Below are 19,232 nucleotides of genomic sequence, written 5' to 3'. Positions count from 1 at the left end.
AAAGAAAATAATAAAAAGGCTTTACTTCTGTATACAAGATGACCACAATATCACAAAATATGCAGAAAAAATTATAAACAAGGCCAATTCCAAAAGAGGAAGTCAATAACATTATTTACAACAAAAAAAACCTGTTATGTTAATAAAAAGAAATCTATGTAAAAGAATTTTCAAATAAAAGATGAACAAAATGTTTTATAGAAACTATGTTGAACTGAGCATTACTGATGATTGTTATGTAAACGAAACGTGCGTTTGGTGTATCAAATTATAATATTGGAACCAATGATGACTAATCATAGTATACGTTAAGAAGTTATTAAGAAAAACATGGTGCCACCGAACTTGTTTTCTTATAAGAAGTAAACCATGCATTTTTCTTTAACTTTCATTCACTTAGAAATTGAATGTGTCGTTTTGTAACTTCATTGGGGGTGTGAAAGCGTTGACCAAAGTACATTTTGGTTAATTTACAATCCTATGAAGGTACAAAAAAAGCATGCAATACTTATAATTACATTTTTTAGCTAGGACCATGATAACACGATTTTTATTTACCTATGAATTTTATTGTGGGACCTTGTGTCATCGTGAATGATCATTTTTATTGTGAAATGAAGTTGGTTAAGGAATAACGCGAGACTGCAGTGAAGCCAATTAGAAAAAAAAAACGTATTATAATGAAACATACATCTAATTTAATTAATACTGTTTGTGTTAACTCCGCTTAAATAGGTAAGCTGAAAATTGATTTAAAGAAACAGAAATATTTGGCATTTGTTGAAACAAAAATGAAATATATCACTAAATGTTCTTACATTGGTTTTAAATCTGTCTTACAATTTAAAACGGACTAGACCGATAACGTACTGTTTTTTTTTTTTATATATAATCCAAGATGTCGGTGAACTGCATGCAGTTAATTTAAATTTATCCATTCTCAGATGATTTCTATACAATGTTTTGAAAAGCGTATTTCAGATGCGTTCAAGAGAAAATCAAGCTAAATACAAAAACAAAAAAAGTTAAAATAAATCTGATAATGTGTTGTCAACGATTTTAACATTTTTTCCAATGTTACTGAATGCACGTGCGATTTCTCGCAAAGTTGGTTTCAGATTGTGCTTCCTACAAAACCTGAATCGCCATTCTTCTAAGATATCCTGGTTCAGTCTGACCAAATCTCTTTCATTTTGTCTGTGGCTGATCTGTTCCCAGGTATTAAAATCCATTCCAAGTTCGATAAGGAACGGGAGGGAGTATTTCCCTACTAATGGAGCTAATCTGTCTATGTGTTCTGCTGTAGGTACCAGATCCCACTTCTCAGGTTCCATGTCTGCGTTGTTAAAATATAGGGAAATGTTTGCAACATAATTAAAATGACAAATAGAATATTGAAAACAAATATGCAATTGAATGGAGAAAATATATCAAATATTGGTCTTATTTTGTGAAATGCAATACTTATATCATGCGAATGTTATGTGTGTTTCTATTTCATACCCGATAACAATCTAAATGGAAGCTGACATGCTGTATATATTTTCAATTCCTATTGACGAAAGGACATATATTTTACATTACATTGTATGTTATAGGAGTAGTTTGCATTTTTATCTGTATAATCATGAAAAATACCAGCAGATATATCATAAAGAGGTAATTTGACAATAATCAGAACGTTGTATTAATGTCTAACCCTATTCCACTTACTTCTTGCTGTACGTTTAATATTGCTGAATTTATACACTATTCCCTTTTTAACTAAGTTTTATAAAACCTTGTTGACTGCCTACGTAGCATTTTCATAGAAGTCAATACTATGTAATAGAACACATGCATATCTTAAAAATACTTCTTAATTTTACAGACAATCAGTTTTCACGTTTATATTACTACATGTTCTGGAAAATAATGGATTCACGTATATTTGTACTTACCAAAATGAATATTTTCGCCTTTCACAAGCTGCAAAAAAGAAAAACCTATTATTGTCACAACTGTCATAATTGAAAGCATTTGTATTGATGTACAATACAGGTCAAGTGTATTCGATATCATAGATATAAGAAGATGTGGTATAAGTGCTAATGAAACAAGTCTAAATCTACTTTTAACTATAATTGTTATTCTCAGTGCATTTATGTAAATCCATTTATGTTAACCAAACATGTGTTAGATATGTTATAATATTATCTTAAATGCTAACTTTTTTTGCGTTGAAAGATTAACTTGACTTTAACAGAAAGAACAGTTTGCATACGTTTGTTTCATTCGTTATATTTTTTAAAGAACTTAGTAGGAATTGTATTGTATTCAATAATGATCAATCTCTTCATTTTCTTCATTTGTGTTATAAAGACATTTTGTTTATTTTCTTTGGTTACATCTTCTGACATCAGACTCGGACTTCTCTTGATCTGAATTTTAATGTGCGTATTGTTATGCGTTTACTTTTCTACATTGGCTAGAGGTATAGGGGGAGGGCTGAGATCTCACAAACATGTTTAACCCCGCCGCATTTTTGCGCCTGTCCCAAGTCAGGAGCCTCTGGTCTTTGTTAGTCTCGTATCATTTTGATTTTAGTTTCTTGTGTACAATTTGGAAATTAGTATGGCGTTCATTATCACTGAACTAGTATATATTTGTTTAGGGGCCAGCTGAAAGACGCCTCCGGGTGCGGGAATTGAAGACCTGTTGGTGACCTTCTGCTGTTGGTTTTGTTTTCTATGGTCGGGTTGTTGTCTCTTTGGCACATTCCCCATTTCCATTCTCAATTTTATATATCAATAGAAATGTATATTTCGATTACTAAACATATCGGTATTCAAACGGATTATCATGAGGACTTTTTTCTTTTTTTTCAAATTTTGTCTTTCATGTTGTATCTTTTTTTATTGTGTTTTCTTTGTACTTTCATAGTTATCCTATTTACATGATATACATCATGATATACATAATGTTATTGGATGTGTTTGTTAATATGAGTATATGTTGTAGTAAACATTGTTATATAAACATATAGCATTAAATTAAACTAACAACAATTACAGGCAAAACAATGTTACTTTATTGGATGTGTTTGTTAATATGAGTTTGAACAGCGGTATACTACTGTTGCCTTTATATGTTGTAGTAAACATTGTTATATAAACATATAGCATTAAATTAAACTAACTACAAGTACAGGCAAAACAAGGTTACTTTATTTGATGATTCATTACTATATATTTACCTTACAAAGTATATGAATACTTTCTTTACCAATAATTTCTACCGCCTCTTTGATGTCTTTAAATGTCACCATCCTGCTATCTCGACATCGTAGCAAAATTGCAAAGCTTGATGTTAAGGCATCTTCAGTTTCCAGTATGACATTAACTTCCCTGTTCGAAAATCCTAAATGTATTGCCAGTTCTTTAGCCTCGAATGGACTGTACAATAACGACAGACGTCGTAAATGTATGTCTGATGGTGTCGCTTTCAGAAATTCATCTTTGGTAACTGTATCAGAAATATTGCATATTTTTTTAAATACCAAAAAGTAAAATCATAAAAATACTTATCTCCGAGGAAAATTCAAAACGAGAAGTCCCCAATCAAATGTTAAAATCAAAAGCTCAAACATATGATACGAATGGATAACAATTGTATTATTTATGACTTGATACATGCATTTTTGTATGTAAAAAATGGTGGAATGAACATGGTTTTAGAGCTAGCTTAACCTCTCACTTGTATGACAGTCGAATCAAATACCATTTTATGAACAACAGGTATAATAGGTAAAATTGTCAAATATACAGCAGTCAACATTTTATAATCTTAATCATCAAAGAAACAAACAAATATGTAACAAATAAGCACGCACTGGTATATAGACCAAAAATATAAGCACAAACTAAAGACAAGAATACACAAATTTGCAATAATACATAACTCAATGATAAGATGTATAAGTACAGAGCCACGGTATATATGTTACAAAGAAACATAAAAAGGCATATAGCCAAAGCACAAAAGCAAAATGGAATACAGACAAAGCACATCAGCCAAATGTGTTTTTATTAACACAAAATAGCCATTAAAATATTAAAAGAGATAGGTCCTAATAAAACGATATTTCACAAGTATATACTACTGTGATATACACAACGCTATAAAAAATAAGGACGAGCTCATTTTGTGTAAAAACAAAATAAAACAAGGAAAATTATACGCACAACATTATTGCAAACTAAAACTTATATATAAATATATCTTCAAACCGGGCGAAACCATAACGCCGGGAAATTTTCACATATTCTTAACATTCAACTAAACCAGTGAGAAGTCAGTCCCTATCAGATGGAAAGAAGGTCAAGCAGCAAATGCCTACGGTATTATTCTAGACACTGTTCAGGTAACGGGTCATATGTTTATGATTCGAAAACGTTATTATATAATGCTTTTCTTCACATGTCAGCCGTTTGCCTTGAGAAAAAAGAACAAATATTAACTATAAAAATGATTTGTTAAAGGATTATCATGTTATTAAACGAAACATTACGAATTTACGTATTTTAATTGAACAAGAAGTATGTTAATAAATAAATACAAGAGTCATATGAAATTAGTTTTTGTTTATTTTAACTATTGCAATTTACAAAGTTGAGAGGTTCCTGTTGTATTAAAGTAAGTAGTTCTCTACAAGATGCGATCAAAAACATAATACTTAAAATTGAAATAACACAATATTCAACATTTGTTATACATTACCTGTGCACCCTGGTTTACACTGTTCGTCTTCCTGAGAATAAAAAGGAAATTATAAACTAATTGAAAGTTACTAATTTTATTTTGTAAATCAATTTGTTATACATTATTAGTAGATATGTCATCAAACTGATTGGGTTGAAATTTAAAACCGTTTGTAAAAGTCAGAAACTGTCTTTTTCTATTAGCGTATATCATGTATATACAACTTTTGATGGGCTTTGTTAATGGTTAAAGACCGTACGGTGACCTATAGTTGTTAATTTGTGTGTCCCTTGGTCTCTTGCTTATGGAGAGTTGTATCATTGGAAATCATACCACAACTTCTTTTTATGTATTTGAATACAGAATTATCAATATGTGAACTTTAATCCATTGTCAGAGTATATATTTGAATAGTAATTTCCATTTTTAAATGTGTATTCATTTAAAAGACAGCTGATTAACGAGAAAACACAATTCCTTGCATTTCATAAAAGAAAGGGTATTTAGTTTGATCTTTATTTTTATCGTTTATTTATTATAACAATTTGGTTAACTAAAAAACAAAGCATTGCATCTTTGGCAGTTCATATTTTTTTCGGATCTTATTGGTAAATTTGATACAATTCAAAATGAGTAGCGAGTTTATCGATAACAAATTAGAATGTCGAATCGAACTTAATGTGTGTTTATTTTTGAATTTTCCCTGCCATCCCCTCTCAAGGAAACAATTCATAACATAAACTACCTTTTCTTCAATCCACGATGTAATTGTGTGTATGCTGTGTTCAATACCATGTGAAGGACATATCCATATTTGGTCTGTGTGAGCTAGATCGTTGTCAGGAAGAACACATGCGTTATTTGGTGAGTTACAACATATCCTGGTCATAAAGGATGCATCGCTGGTTTGAGCCTGATCACTACTTGTTCTGATATAGAGCTGACTTATTTTCTCCAAGGCTGATGTAAGGCATTCATAGATGCTGGAAGCTACATCCCTCATTATAAGTGTGCTTGATGTGGCATGAACAAGACGGACAACAATCCTTTCATCTTCGCAGGCAATGTACATATCTAAAGACGAATCAATGGTAAAGACCCCTGACCTATGGAACAGCATTTCCTTGTTGATATCTCCGTATGTTTTCACCGCCCAGACATATAGACAGTAACTGATAAATCTAAAGGATAATGCAGGCGGTATAATCAATGATGACGATTGAAAGGCTATGGCAATACTCCTGGTTGTAAAGCCAGCTGATTGGAGGTATCCAGAATCATCTTTAGCTCGTACCATACTTGCTACATAGTAGAAGTCAGCAGGTATACGGTTGTGATCTAAGTCGTATCTTTTTGGTTCTACCAATATATCCAGGTGTGTCATAACTTCCAGTAAATAATCTTTATCTTTGTAGAATTTCTTATATTTCTGTTTCTTCCAAATTTGTTCGATTATTTGTTTTGAGACTACTCCTTTCTTGCTCATTACATCCCACAACTCCTCTCTCTGTGCATCTCCTTGACAGAACCTTCTATCAGTTACAATTGATTTAAATGCATCAATGAGAAGAGTGGGAGACAAAATTATACGGTCGTCTAATTTATGTTCATCAAAGTACAAAAGCTTGCCAATGGAATGTTGGAATTTCAGAAATACCTTCAACTCGGTTTCTGATAACGGTCTAATAGGTTGCAATGCGTTTATTTTCCCAAGATGCTCTAGTGTAATCAGAGGAATGCCTTTTCTGATCAGCGTTGCAAATTCTAACTCTAAAGGGATAAAGCACTTTGGAAGTGGTTCACCCCATGTTGGTTGCCTCTCTGATTCGCTAATAATAGCAGCCTTGATCTTCGTCATTTCTGGGTCATATTTGTCGTGTGCGTTTACAAATATTTTATCATCAAGCACTAAATGTTGCATTAACGATGTCTGGTGAAACATCTTGTTGATTTCTGCAAATATTTCATGTCTTCTTTTTTCAACCTCATTCTAAGAAAGAAAATGCATTTTTTTTTACACAATATCTATAGTAAGAAACAATCACCTTTATCGAAATGACATGTTTATGGTAAAAGGAGTGTAAAGTGTGTATATTATAAAAGCAAATACACCAGATACAGAATAAGTATACAGATAGTATACTCAATGCATTTTTGTAGCATACAATCTATGACAAAAAAAAATAAAAAAATTTGATACACGGTTATATAAAGACAGAAGTCATAGATAGATATAGGAAGATGTGGTATGAGTGCCAATGAAACAACTCTCCATCCAAATAACAATTTATAAAAGTCAATTATAGGTCAACACGGAGTCTTGGCTCACACCGAACAATACTCTAGAATATACAAACAAATCTCTCAATTCTGTTGACAATTCCCAAAGTAATAACAGATAAACAGTGACATTTCAGCACTTGTGATACCTAAGATACTATGGCTGGTATCGTTTTGAAATTAGAGCAAAATACATATTTACCCTATATGCTTGCGTCCGGTAGGTATAGAAGCCTGCCTTATATAGACAAAACACAAGTCTGGCGTACTACTGTATATGCCTAGTTCCTACGTTAGGTTAGTTTAAGACTATTCTATATACCACATAACACGGAAAGACAACTACTAAAAGGAATTAAGACAAAACATAAAGAAGACCATATCTTGGCAGTTTATTGTTTAATATTATATATAGTTTCTATACCATTTAGTTAAAAGCAATATGCGATTAGCATTTGCCAATGCTTTCTTATCTGAACTGATCTTAAGAGACATTATATTACATATAATATACCAGAAAGAAGAAATAGTATAAGTTTATTGAAAGTGTTTAATGCGGCAAACCCTTTACTGTTAACACAATTCACTGGCGCAGTCAAATAAGATCGGTCAAGTCACGGGTCACGAGTGGTTACATACATGAACACTACAATATTTTATTGAAATACATAAAAATTTAAAAAAAAACAACATTTAAACAAATGATAACCAGTCATAGATTGACCAGCAGGCAAAGCTTGAGAAATTACTTTAAAAAAAAACAAATATTTAACCAGAAGTGTTTTACTTATTCAGGCTTTCAGGTGGAGTTTATCGGATATGTTCCTTACCTTCGTAACTACTATCCCCTTCTCCTGCATGAATGTGATCTACCAATTATACTATTTACCGGATATAACATAAGTAACACGACGGGTGTGACATGTGGGGCAGGATCTGCTTACCCTTCCGGGGCACCTGATATCACCATTAGTTGTTAGTAAGGTTCGTGTTGCTTATTCTTCAGTTTTCTATGTTGTGTCATGTGTTCTATTGTTGTCTTTTTTTTATTTTCAGCCATGGCGTTTTCAGTTTATTTTCGATTCGTGAGTTTGGCTGTCCCTCTGGTATTTTTCGTCCCTCTTTCAGATAAACAAAGATGTTTAAAACTAATCATCACTAATAATAGTCTCCCACTTTTGAATATGTTATGTTTAAAACATCTATTATTGTTTTCAAAGATGTAAACCTCAACTTATTGCAGTGATTATATATAATAACAAACATTAGTACACATACATACAATATTCTCGATTATTTTTACATAACATTCATATTAATCAGAGTCAATTGACTAGAGTTAACTGATACATTATAACATACTTACAGCTGTTACCAGATCTTTGTGTGTTAACACAACCAGAATTTTAGGAAATCCCTGTACGCTTCCTCTGCAGTATGTTACAATTGTGTTGATCCAAAAGAGCAGGTAATCTGTTAGAGTAGAGAAAACGTATAAGGGGAAAAGAAATAATGAAATTAAATGGTCACGTTCCGAAAGAATTAAAAAGATAGATGTAAGTTACCAATTATTGCGCCTATAATCTAAAGAGTGAGAATATGTTAGCTTCCCATGTGTCGCTCTGACGAAATATTAGGATTTTAATGTGATTCCTACAGGTGTTTCACACTAGCTTGTATTGAAAATGAATGTATATGTATACATACCTCTACCTGTTTTATGTCCACTTTTACCTGGGAGGTATTGTTCATAGGGACATAGATCATCAAGTTTTCTACTTCCATCCAATACAATTATGTAAATAGCTCTGTATGTTAGAAATGTCTGATGTGTTGAATAGAAGACATCCTGGCCACCAAAATCCCAAATAATTATTGGTGCTATCTTTTTGTTGTGTAACTGCTTTTTCCCGACTTTAGAGGTCTTCTTGAGAAAGTTGTCTTTCGTGATTGATACTTTGACTTCTTTAACTTTTTTCGAAACCCCAAACATTTGTTTTAACTTTCTGATCAATCCAGGTTTAGTTACAGTTTCTATGTGCACCTCTCCAGCGTTACCTGACTTCGCATGATCCGAGTCATCCATTGAAATGTCAGTATATAGCAAATCTTCACCTATATATTTGCCTTTTGAGAAATCCGTATAATCTTTTCTGGTTGGACTATCCTGTATCGCTTGTATATTTCTATTGTCAAATCCCTCTGACTTTTCCCCGTCCGAAACTAGTAATCCTGATTGGTTTCCTGAACTATAAGTGCTATCTTGTATGACTGTCTCATACTTGTCATCGTTGCATTGTGCTCTTGCGTTTTGCTTACATAACTGACCTACTAGTTGTTGGCTCATATTCCCATCCTTACTGCTAATATAAACTGATACGGTTTCAAATTGATGTTCAGACCTGTTCCATACCTTTTTAAAACTTTTAGTGGAAAACAAACTATCACATTTTGACCCTTCTGACCATTCTGGTGTTGTAACTGACATTGGATTTTCTTTTGATTGACGTCTTAGTTTTTCTTTGCTGGACGACAACGATATAGCTTGTGACATGACTGGTAGATCTTGACTCGTTGTCGTTGATTGACGTCTTAGTTTATCTTTGCTGGCCGTCAATGATATAGCTTGTGACATGACTGGTAGATCTTTGCTTGTTAGCGTTGTATCATCTGACTTTATAGTTTTCATTGATTTGACTCCTTTTAAAAGTGATCTGCTAAAGGTTATTTCTTCCAATGAGAAATCTTAAATAAGACAAAATGACTAGTATTATATAATAGTATAATACCAGATTCATGTTTAATTTTGACGATTTTCCAGCAATTAAAACAAAGCAGTATTTTCGTTCTATTTATTTATAATTAGGCAGAAGAATTAAAACTTTAACCTATATTTGTGATTTTCTTCAGATTTAGTGTTTTCTATGCCAATTTCCAACCATCGTATTGTCTCATATAGAAAACACATCGTGTTAATAGAATGAAATCTTTGTTAAATGTAACAACAGTTGATTCTCCTTGCAACTATATTTTCTTGTTTTTTTTAACGTGTCAACTTATATAGTAAGTTCACACTTGATAAAATAGTTTGCGTGCAATAGATATATGAAAATAAATGAAATCAACACGATATAAATGAAATGAGCCTAAAGCGCTTTCCTGGATTTACCTACGTCAGTAACGAATATTTAAAAACCTAGAGTGTATAAGAGCCGAAACAGTTGAAGAGCTGAATAAAAGCACACATAAAATAGCCACAGGCATATGAGAGCAACGTTACCTAAAAGAGTTATGAAACAAGTTAGAACGGCTACATTGGCTGTCCTTGATATATTATAAAGGTACATATAATACCCATGCTTGTGATAGCTTGGGAATATATATTTTCATAATGTTGGTCTGTCAGTCTTTCTGTCTATTTGTTTATGACATTTCTACAATCCACGCGTCTTCTCGACGTACGCGATTTATTTGAATCCAACTTATGATCTGTATTGTTTGGGCTGTAAATTTATACACCGTATGTTGTTTTTTTTGAGAGTTTATGGAGGATCAATTAGACCAAAACATGAAAAAGGAGACCTGTGATGGTTTAGTAGAACTTTTTGCGGTCCGCAACTCCTCCGCAACCACTACATGATCGAATTTGAAAGCTGTATAACACGCGAATAAAATATGCAAGTTATGTATCATACATTTATATGCAAGGTTCGATCATTGGTGGGTCCAGAAAGGAGAAACATCGTTGTTATAGGATAACGCCTATCTACTCAAACACATTTTTTTTCAAAGTAAGAAATGTAACACTGAATATTTAAGCAATTTGTGAAATGGGATTTGTTTCTATTTATTATAGATTTATGAGCAGGGTTTAAGAAATTGCAATAGTTTTGCCACTTCAGATAATATACTTTAAAAACTCAGCAATTTTCATCATTTCAGCAGTTACGTTAAACTTCAGATATTTACAGGTTTTGACTTTAAAAGTTAAGATCCAATATTACAACATATTCTTACCAATAATACAGTAGTAAAACAGTAGTGTGTTTATAAACTCTGATATTTGTCAGCTTAAAACTACTAAAATTGTCTAATTGTAAGCTGTATGTTAACCATAGGTGGCTTTACATAGATGGGCTCCTTAAAGAGACAATCATATAATATTTATTTTGAATAGTTTGCACACAGAGCAGAGTAGTTATTTTGAAGCTACCATGTATTCAAAATGTCATGTCAATAAAACAGCTTTACATGTGGATCCTATTGCATGGGTAGCTTTCATACTGGTTCTAAGAAAATAATTTTAATGATAATGTGATAAGTTAATTCAGTTCATAAAAATATCATTTGATTGATGATTAATGATTCGCATGTTCTGTTTTGCATTAATTGGATAATTTACCTTGCTGTCCACCAAGCCAGAGTTTTGATTCGGTGTCCATATAAGAAAGACCGTTGTATAGTTCTATCCCATCTGTAGACATTCTAAATTTAGTAGGCTGTTTCCCAACCAGATACCTGGCTATAGTTGTCTTTCCTGTTCCCTGTTTGCCAGCAAACATTACTCTTGACTCATAGTGTGGATAACTTTCTTCCTCTAATAGACTAGAAAATACCTGTGCCGACTTCGTATCGAATTTTTTAACTTCAATTGGAAGACCTTAACATCAAAATATTTGAATGTCAAATGAACAATTGTTACATTGTATATTATTGTACATATAAGTCAATGTCCCTTTTAAAATAAATGTGCAGTTGATGGGTAAGTGAAAAAAAGATAGTTCCACAAATCTTGATTTTTTTAATTACTACTATGCGGGCTCTATGTACAGGTACTAGTTCGATAAAGTAGATAGTATATGATCAGTCATACTGAGAGAAATAAACGTTGAACTACTAGGGAACAGACCTAGCCGTGACATAAAGAAACGCCGTATGTAGTTTTACTTTATCTTTTGTTTCCTTAAAGATTCAACATCAATATGCAAAAGGTATCATACTAGCACAGTCTCAATTTTAATTTTAGCACAGTGATCAGATTGCTAGCGATGTTGAAAGAGGATATGTTTTGTTGTTTTTCAGTGGCAATTAGTGCCCTAGACAGATTAAACATCATTGTCTTGACTATGCGAATTTACAGGTTGTTAAATTCTATTGTTTAGTCTTCGTACTGCTGTTTTCTGAGTGTAATGATGCACAGCAGAGATATTTACCTGTCGATGCAATTTGCCTTTGTTAAGAGTTCATCCGAAATCCATAGTTTTTGAGCGGATTTCTTTGAATTATGTTCGTACTTAATCGGATTTGACCAGTTTAAACGAATTTTGACTATATATATGTAAGTAGAACATCCGTGATTAGTCGTATGTAGAACAAATAGCTCATAAGAAATTATCTGTCTCTTTTTTTCAAATGTTTTTCCTCTTCCTGAGAAAGGGATAATTCCTTAATGCATTTCATGTTCCTACGGTCGGGGTTATATCCCAGTATCTTCATTTTTTTCTCGTGTTGTCTTTTTTTTTTACTATTTTGTGTATTTGTTTATTTCGCAGCTATAGCAGTATTGATAGTTTAAAAAAAAAAAATATCGGATTCCAATGAAATCAGAAACTAATGAATAATATCAAAAGCTCAAACGAATGAAAACAACTGTTATATTTCCGATTTTGGCATTCCCTTTCAAAAGTAAACGGTGGATTAAACCTGATTTTCTAGCTAGTTAAATCGTTTGATTGTATAACAGTCGCATCAGATTATATGATACTGACTACAATATGTGAGGAATACGACACATCCATAATATTTTCAAAATGCCAAATAATATGTAGCGCAATCAACATTGTGTCATAATCTTAATAATTTTAAATACAACTATCTCAACACATATATAGGACTGTCATTATGACTATAATACTGTCCGTTTAATATTCGAATTTTGAAATAACAAACAAGTAATCCTTCATCTAGATATATTTGTGTATAAAGTCATCTTCCTTAATCCTGTTCGTTTTGATTAAATTGACACTGGTTTATCATGAAAGCGATCTAAATAATATAGTACTAGTAACATTTTTTTTAAAGTTTAAAATGTGACTGTACTTTATTTTTTATATCTTTCCACTGTTAGCATATACAACAAATTATACAATTGAACCATTATTTTTTTTTCGATTTGTATAATGTACATGGCTATATAGTTTTTAACATTTTTAACATCGTCCAAAAACCAATTTCTATTATCCTTGTTGATCGCAGTTAAAGATTCGTATCAGAAGCACACGTCTGATGTACCTAAGGGCATACGATACAGTTTTGATCCCATATTCAAAGTTTGAAGAAATTTCCATATAGGCTATTTTTTGCCTGATTAATTCAAATATGTAATAAAAAATAGACCTTCATGTGCTACTTTTTTTAGTTAAATGAGATCGAAATTTTGTATATTTGCTCAAAATTCGGATTTGTGGCCGTATTTCCCCTTTCGAAAGAAAGACATAACTTTTTCGTTTTAAAAGATAAACACAAATTGTTGTTTGTTAAATAATTTGTAATTTCTGTATTTTATAAGTATCCTAAACATTTATGCATTTTTTTATTCAGAAACAACTCATATTTATCAAATGGTCATGAATTGAGAAAAAAAAAAATTGCACTATTTACAGTTTTATCAAATTTGGTCCACATAATCCCCCTGCAAAATGAAACAAAATATCGTTTTAGGAAATAGGGGTCCATGTACTGGTTTTCAAATTAAATCAGTCGAAAAATGCATCTTTTCCCGATGTGTCACAGTTTGACGTCGCGAAAATAACATTTTACGTTAGCAACGTCATTACCTCCCCTGTAACTGTATCGTATGTCCTTAATAGTCTCTTAGTTCTAAGAAATATTACGTGGTTAGCTGTCAATGTAATTCATCAATTGGCTTATTGTCCGAACAACGTCTTCATTATATACATTGTAATAGATTATGATTGGTTATGAACGATGCAATTTTAATTTACGTTACATATCTTGCAATGCATATAAAGTGTTTATGTAGTCGTCCGTATTTCATAGAAATTTGCAAGGAACGTATCTGAAGTGTAACTTGATTCATGGCAATCAATCTCATAGAGTTGAATTAACTTTAATATTTCCTTATAAACTAGATTTTAAAATGAATCTTCAGATTGTTTTTTTTTACATAAAGCTCTTTTTGGAATACTCGTTGTTTTATTTTGTTTTCAGTCTCAGTATGTATTGAAAATATGCTTTTTGTGAAAACTAAAACCAGCTGATTTGTTTATAACACTATATTCATTGATTGATAAAAGTTATGGAAATATGTGATGAATAATTTTGCTATATCTTAATCATTAGACTTTTGAGATGTTTAAAATGGACTTTTAATATCAAAATTTATTTATGTTATATTTTGTTTTGAAGATACTTTACACTCATTTTGCCTTGATGAGGAAAATTGTTTTCATTTGTTTAAAAAAAACCTACTGATCTTCACATAGGCCATCGTCAAATAATCATTACTATATTTCGTATTCCAAGAGAGAAAATGTATGTAATTACCATTTGTTACCTATATTAATTATGCACATAAGAGCACGTGACTTCTTGTGCGGCGATTATTCTTTTTATTGCAGGAGAATATGCTGATTTAAACGAAATCCAAACTATATAGACTGCAATTTGTTTGAGCAACGATATATCTACACAATAACACTTTGTTGTTAGATCCGAATATTGTTTTTCTTATAAGCGATAATGTTAAACGGTTTTTCATTATATTCATATTTACACCAACAAAATAAAATAAGAAAAAAAACGAACTGCAAGGAAATTTAAAAACGGGAAGTCCTTTATAAAATGAAAAAAACAATTAAAAGCTTAAACAGATTATCCGCCTTACTTGGTACACACATTTCCTTATGTAAAACTTTTGAATAAAACCTGCTAGCTAAATTTCATTTTGTATGACAATGGCATTGGATTTCGTTATATTGACAACACTGCGTGAGCAAAACAAACCAACAAACATAATAGATAAAAACGTTAAAAAGGGACAATGAAAACTATTATATTAACTTAATCTTAATCAACAGTTTTAACAAAGAATTATAAGATGGGATACAGCCAAGATGGTCTATAAGCAAAAACTTTCTCAAACAACCTGTTAAAGATTACTAATAAAAAATGAAATCACAAAAATACTGAAAACCGAGGAAAATTAAAAACGGAAAGTCCCTAATCAAATGGCAATATCAGAAGATCAAACATAACAAACGAATGGATAACAATTATCATATTCCTGATTTGATACAGGCACTTTTTTAAGTAGAAATGGTGGACTTAACCTGGATTTATAGCTTCATGTATCTAAACCTCTCGTTTGTAGACAGTCGCATAACAATGTACCTATGCGTGTGATGCTTATATTTATAAAGTGGTTGTTTGACGTGATGTTGCCAACAAGTATCCTTATTAAACAAAATATGATTTAAATGTTTTTGGCCGTAGATAACCAATGTCCATTAAAAATATTTTTCTTTTTCTTTATTTCTGATATGCCACTATACAGGAGTCGATAGATTGTAGATCCATGAAAGTGCATAGTGTATATAACAATAGTATCTATTTTACTTTTAATTTACTGATAACAAAATCAATATTAATACAACAAAAAAAAAACAATATGCAAAGATCGAACGACAGTGTTGAAATGGTAACCTTATAGAATAAGTTTATTTAAAGTATCGATAAGTTTATTTAAAGTATCGATAAGTTTATTTAAACTATCGATAAGTTTATTTAAAGTAAAATTGAGGATGTACTATCCCGTTTGAAATAGTTTTTTTTATAGATACAACCGTTAAGAACACATAAGTATCAGTATTTATTGCTGGAGTAAGTCGGAGAGGCCGGAGAGAACCATCAACCTTCTTCTGTTCAACTAAAAATCCTGGTCAATTTAGATTCGAGTCAAGCATACCTTTTTACGTGTGAGATTCGTGCTCACAACCGCAGTGTTGACATTTTACGGAAACAGTAGTTAGACCACTTAGGCATATTGGTCACGAAGTACCACCCCCAGATGAGTATACACAATCACACTTTTGTTCGTGCATTTGTTTGCACCTTTTCCAAATCAAGTACCTGTTGTGCAAAGGTTGTCATGTGTTGATGTGGTTCATAAATGTTTCTCGTTTCTCGTTTTTTTATGTAGATTTGACCGTTGGTTGTTTTATTTGTATTGTTTACACTAGTCATGTGTCGGGCACTTTATAACTTGCAGCTCAGTGTGAGCCAAGGCACCGTATTGAAGGTCGTATTTTCACCTACAATAGTTTATTTTTCTAATTGTGACTTGAAAGGAAAGTTATCTCATTGGCATTCATACCACATCTTCTGATATATATGTCGTGGCGATGCGTTTGTGTTACGGAATATTCAGTTTCATTCAACATTAAATGCTATTCAGTGTGCCAAAATAAAAAGTTACATACCAGGTAAACGATTCTTTTCAAACTCCTGCAATAAAACTGATATAAGATAAATATTTTTCTTTTTAAATCAATAATTAATAATAAAAAAAATGTATACATAATACTTGTAGTTTAGATATGCCCTCATATTATTCTCTGATAATGCAAACTTAAGTGCCCAGGAAAATTTGCTGTCAGAGTTTCACACGTTTCATCAATCGTACTGTGCATGTAAGTACCAATCCTTTTTTAAGTGTCAACATTCCAGATGGACATATTGAAGGACGCATATTTGATTCCTGTAAGGTCATTAAACCCATGATAATGCCGGTAAAAGTTTCTAAGGCATTTCGAGCACTTTAATATCTCAGTGGAACAACTTTCCTTGTAAACAGTAACCCTCTATCAGTGACATGTTGCTATGAAACACCAGCTTAGGAACATCTTATGTACTAAACGATTCTGAAATAATGTTGCATGAACTTTCAGAATATGAAAGCATCTAATACTGTTGCAATAAAGTGTTGGTCACACACGTTCCGGATTTTTAATTACTAGGTGTAAGTCAAGGTATTACTCAGACTTAACATCGTCTTATATTAGGTGCTATTGACATATATTTACTAGATATATATAAGTTCTATGCTGCACAATCTTTTAAACATGAAGACTCTACGGATATGATTTTTTGTTTATATTAGAAACATCTAAAAACCAATCAAACGTTTTAGTTTTACCTTAAATAACGTTTTACAAGCCATATCCCAGGTCACATCTAAGGGCTTCTCCCCCTGAATCACAAGAAAACATTATGCTATAGTGATGTCAGCTTAAGGTAGCACAATACAAAGATTAATTCACTCCCATTCAGACACCTTTAAACTGATATAATTCATTTAATCCTTCTTTATATATTATAAATGAGGTACCAAAAGAAAGAAGAAAGATTCATCTTTCAAATTGTGATAATTTCATTATGACTTAATTATTACATAATTAATTAGTATGTCATAAGTTGCTATATTGTAATGTCCACACTTGAATGAATTTATCGTCTTTGTTATTCATAGCATCCCACAATATTTAATAGATTCTTGTACAACACAGCTTGACCTCCAAAACTGTGTTTCAGATTTTCAATAGAACAAATTTTATACCCAATTGAATTTAGTGGTCTCTTATGAATTATTGTTGCAAATTTCATTGTAGATTTATGAGAGAATGAAATACAATAGGAAAAATCTGAGACAGAGTTTTGGAGGTCAAACTGTGTTGTGCAAGAATCTATAAGATATTTTGGGATGCTATGAATAACAAAGAAGCTTAATTCATTCAAGTATGGACATCACACTATGGCAACTTATACTGAACAATATAGCAAAATAGGAGCAGGAACGACAGTCCACTTTAGGAAAATACTTTGGAAAGATTTGGAAAAAAAGAGTAAAATATACAAGGAACGTTCAAAACAGTAAAATATTTATTTTAAACAGATATTTTGTTGACATTTACACTCCAAATTTGACTTAATTTACAGTTATTGCCTGTTGGTTTATAACCTTTGAAAGATTAAACACAATAATTCTGAAATGACAAATACTTAATCTGGATTGGTCCTTTAGCATTTGTTAGCAAAGAAATATTGAACACATTGATATAATATTTCATATCAAAATGCATGCACTCATTCGGCTGCCGTTTAAAACAATCAATCATGGATGAGACCAATATTTCTCATAGTTATCAAAGGTACCATGATTACAATTTAGTACGCCAGACGCGCGTTTCGTCTACATAAGACTCATCAGTGACGCTCATATCAAAATATTTATAAAGCCAAACAAGTAAAAAGTTGAAGAGCATTGAGGATCCAAAATTCATAAAATAGACATATTCTTGCACAATTATATATTTAGACATCCTTTAACAAATAAATTGTATCCATATAAAGGCAACACAATGCTTTTATTCCACTGGTATTTTGGATTTAGTGACATTTTTCTTACGACATTCTCGTTTTTTTTAACAATGCATCACATACAAATTGAGAAAGTAAACGAATAATATATCATAGCGACAACTACCAGATCAAGAAGCAGAAACATGCATCAATCCAGCAAGAAAATCTCGTTGTTATATATAGTTAATGTACCACAGTTAAACATTTTAAAATCGATTCCCTGATAAGGTGGCAGACTAACGGGACTCAATGTTGCTTTTACACGATACAATGTATCAAGTAACCTGTTGGATTATACAGTGGCTGCAATTTTAACTCATTCTTATTGGTCTTGTCTTCCCCTATACAGTTCTAAACTTAACTAAAACCTAGTTCGACCTGATGGAGTCAGTTTAAACTGGATAATAACAAGCCTATTTAAAATGTACTCATACGTGTAAAAAATATCGTTACATACATTTGAAACTTGGCATAAGGGAGTTTATCAGACTGAAATTCGTTATTTGTTGAGTGCTGATGATGTTTGTATAAATACTACTCGAACATAGGGTGAATAAAATCGTATACTTTCTGTCGGTCCGGGTTAAAATATATGTATAAGTACGTCTGAACTAGTGAAGACTCTTTAACAGATGTTATCCATCGGATCACCAGCAGTGATGGTGATATAAGGCTGAAAATACATTCTGTATATAACATTTGTCTAAACATCAGCAAAACAATGTTAGATCTGTAAATGTGCTCTCGCAAATGTTTGGTTCTTCCCTAATTCC

At 31.8% G+C, this 19,232-nt stretch overlaps 1 protein-coding gene across 1 annotated transcript; it reads right to left on the bottom strand.

Annotated features, from left to right (window-relative positions):
• Positions 1 to 554: 554 nt before the first annotated feature.
• On the bottom strand, positions 555 to 17,278 carry LOC143058344 (uncharacterized). Its single transcript, XM_076231819.1, has 10 exons — positions 17,237 to 17,278; positions 16,521 to 16,545; positions 11,423 to 11,680; positions 8,728 to 9,765; positions 8,387 to 8,493; positions 5,486 to 6,730; positions 4,759 to 4,789; positions 3,236 to 3,504; positions 1,941 to 1,968; positions 555 to 1,336 (listed from the first exon to the last, which is right to left on the bottom strand). The coding sequence occupies exons 1-10, from the start codon at positions 17,258 to 17,260 to the stop codon at positions 1,026 to 1,028; spliced, it is 3,336 nt and encodes a 1,111-aa protein (XP_076087934.1). The 5' UTR covers positions 17,261 to 17,278; the 3' UTR covers positions 555 to 1,025.
• Positions 17,279 to 19,232: the final 1,954 nt, after the last annotated feature.

The sequence above is a fragment of the Mytilus galloprovincialis genome, chromosome 14 (genome assembly GCF_965363235.1).
Source record: "Mytilus galloprovincialis chromosome 14, xbMytGall1.hap1.1, whole genome shotgun sequence".
In the NCBI taxonomy this organism is placed as follows: domain Eukaryota; kingdom Metazoa; phylum Mollusca; class Bivalvia; order Mytilida; family Mytilidae; genus Mytilus; species Mytilus galloprovincialis.
Note: the sequence above shows the minus strand (reverse complement) of the source record. Positions and strands in the feature narration are given on the sequence as shown.

What these genes read in the sequence shown, in the direction of transcription:
- LOC143058344 (XM_076231819.1), bottom strand. Translation starts at nt 17,260, where the DNA reads ATGGCTTGTAAAACGTTATTTAAG. An exon ending in TGGACATAAAACAGGTAGAG is followed by an intron (nt 8,494 to 8,727) that starts GTATGTATACAT and finishes CTACTCTAACAG; the next exon opens with ATTACCTGCTCTTTTGGATC. An exon ending in ACAAAGATCTGGTAACAGCT is followed by an intron (nt 6,731 to 8,386) that starts GTAAGTATGTTA and finishes TTTCTTTCTTAG; the next exon opens with AATGAGGTTGAAAAAAGAAG.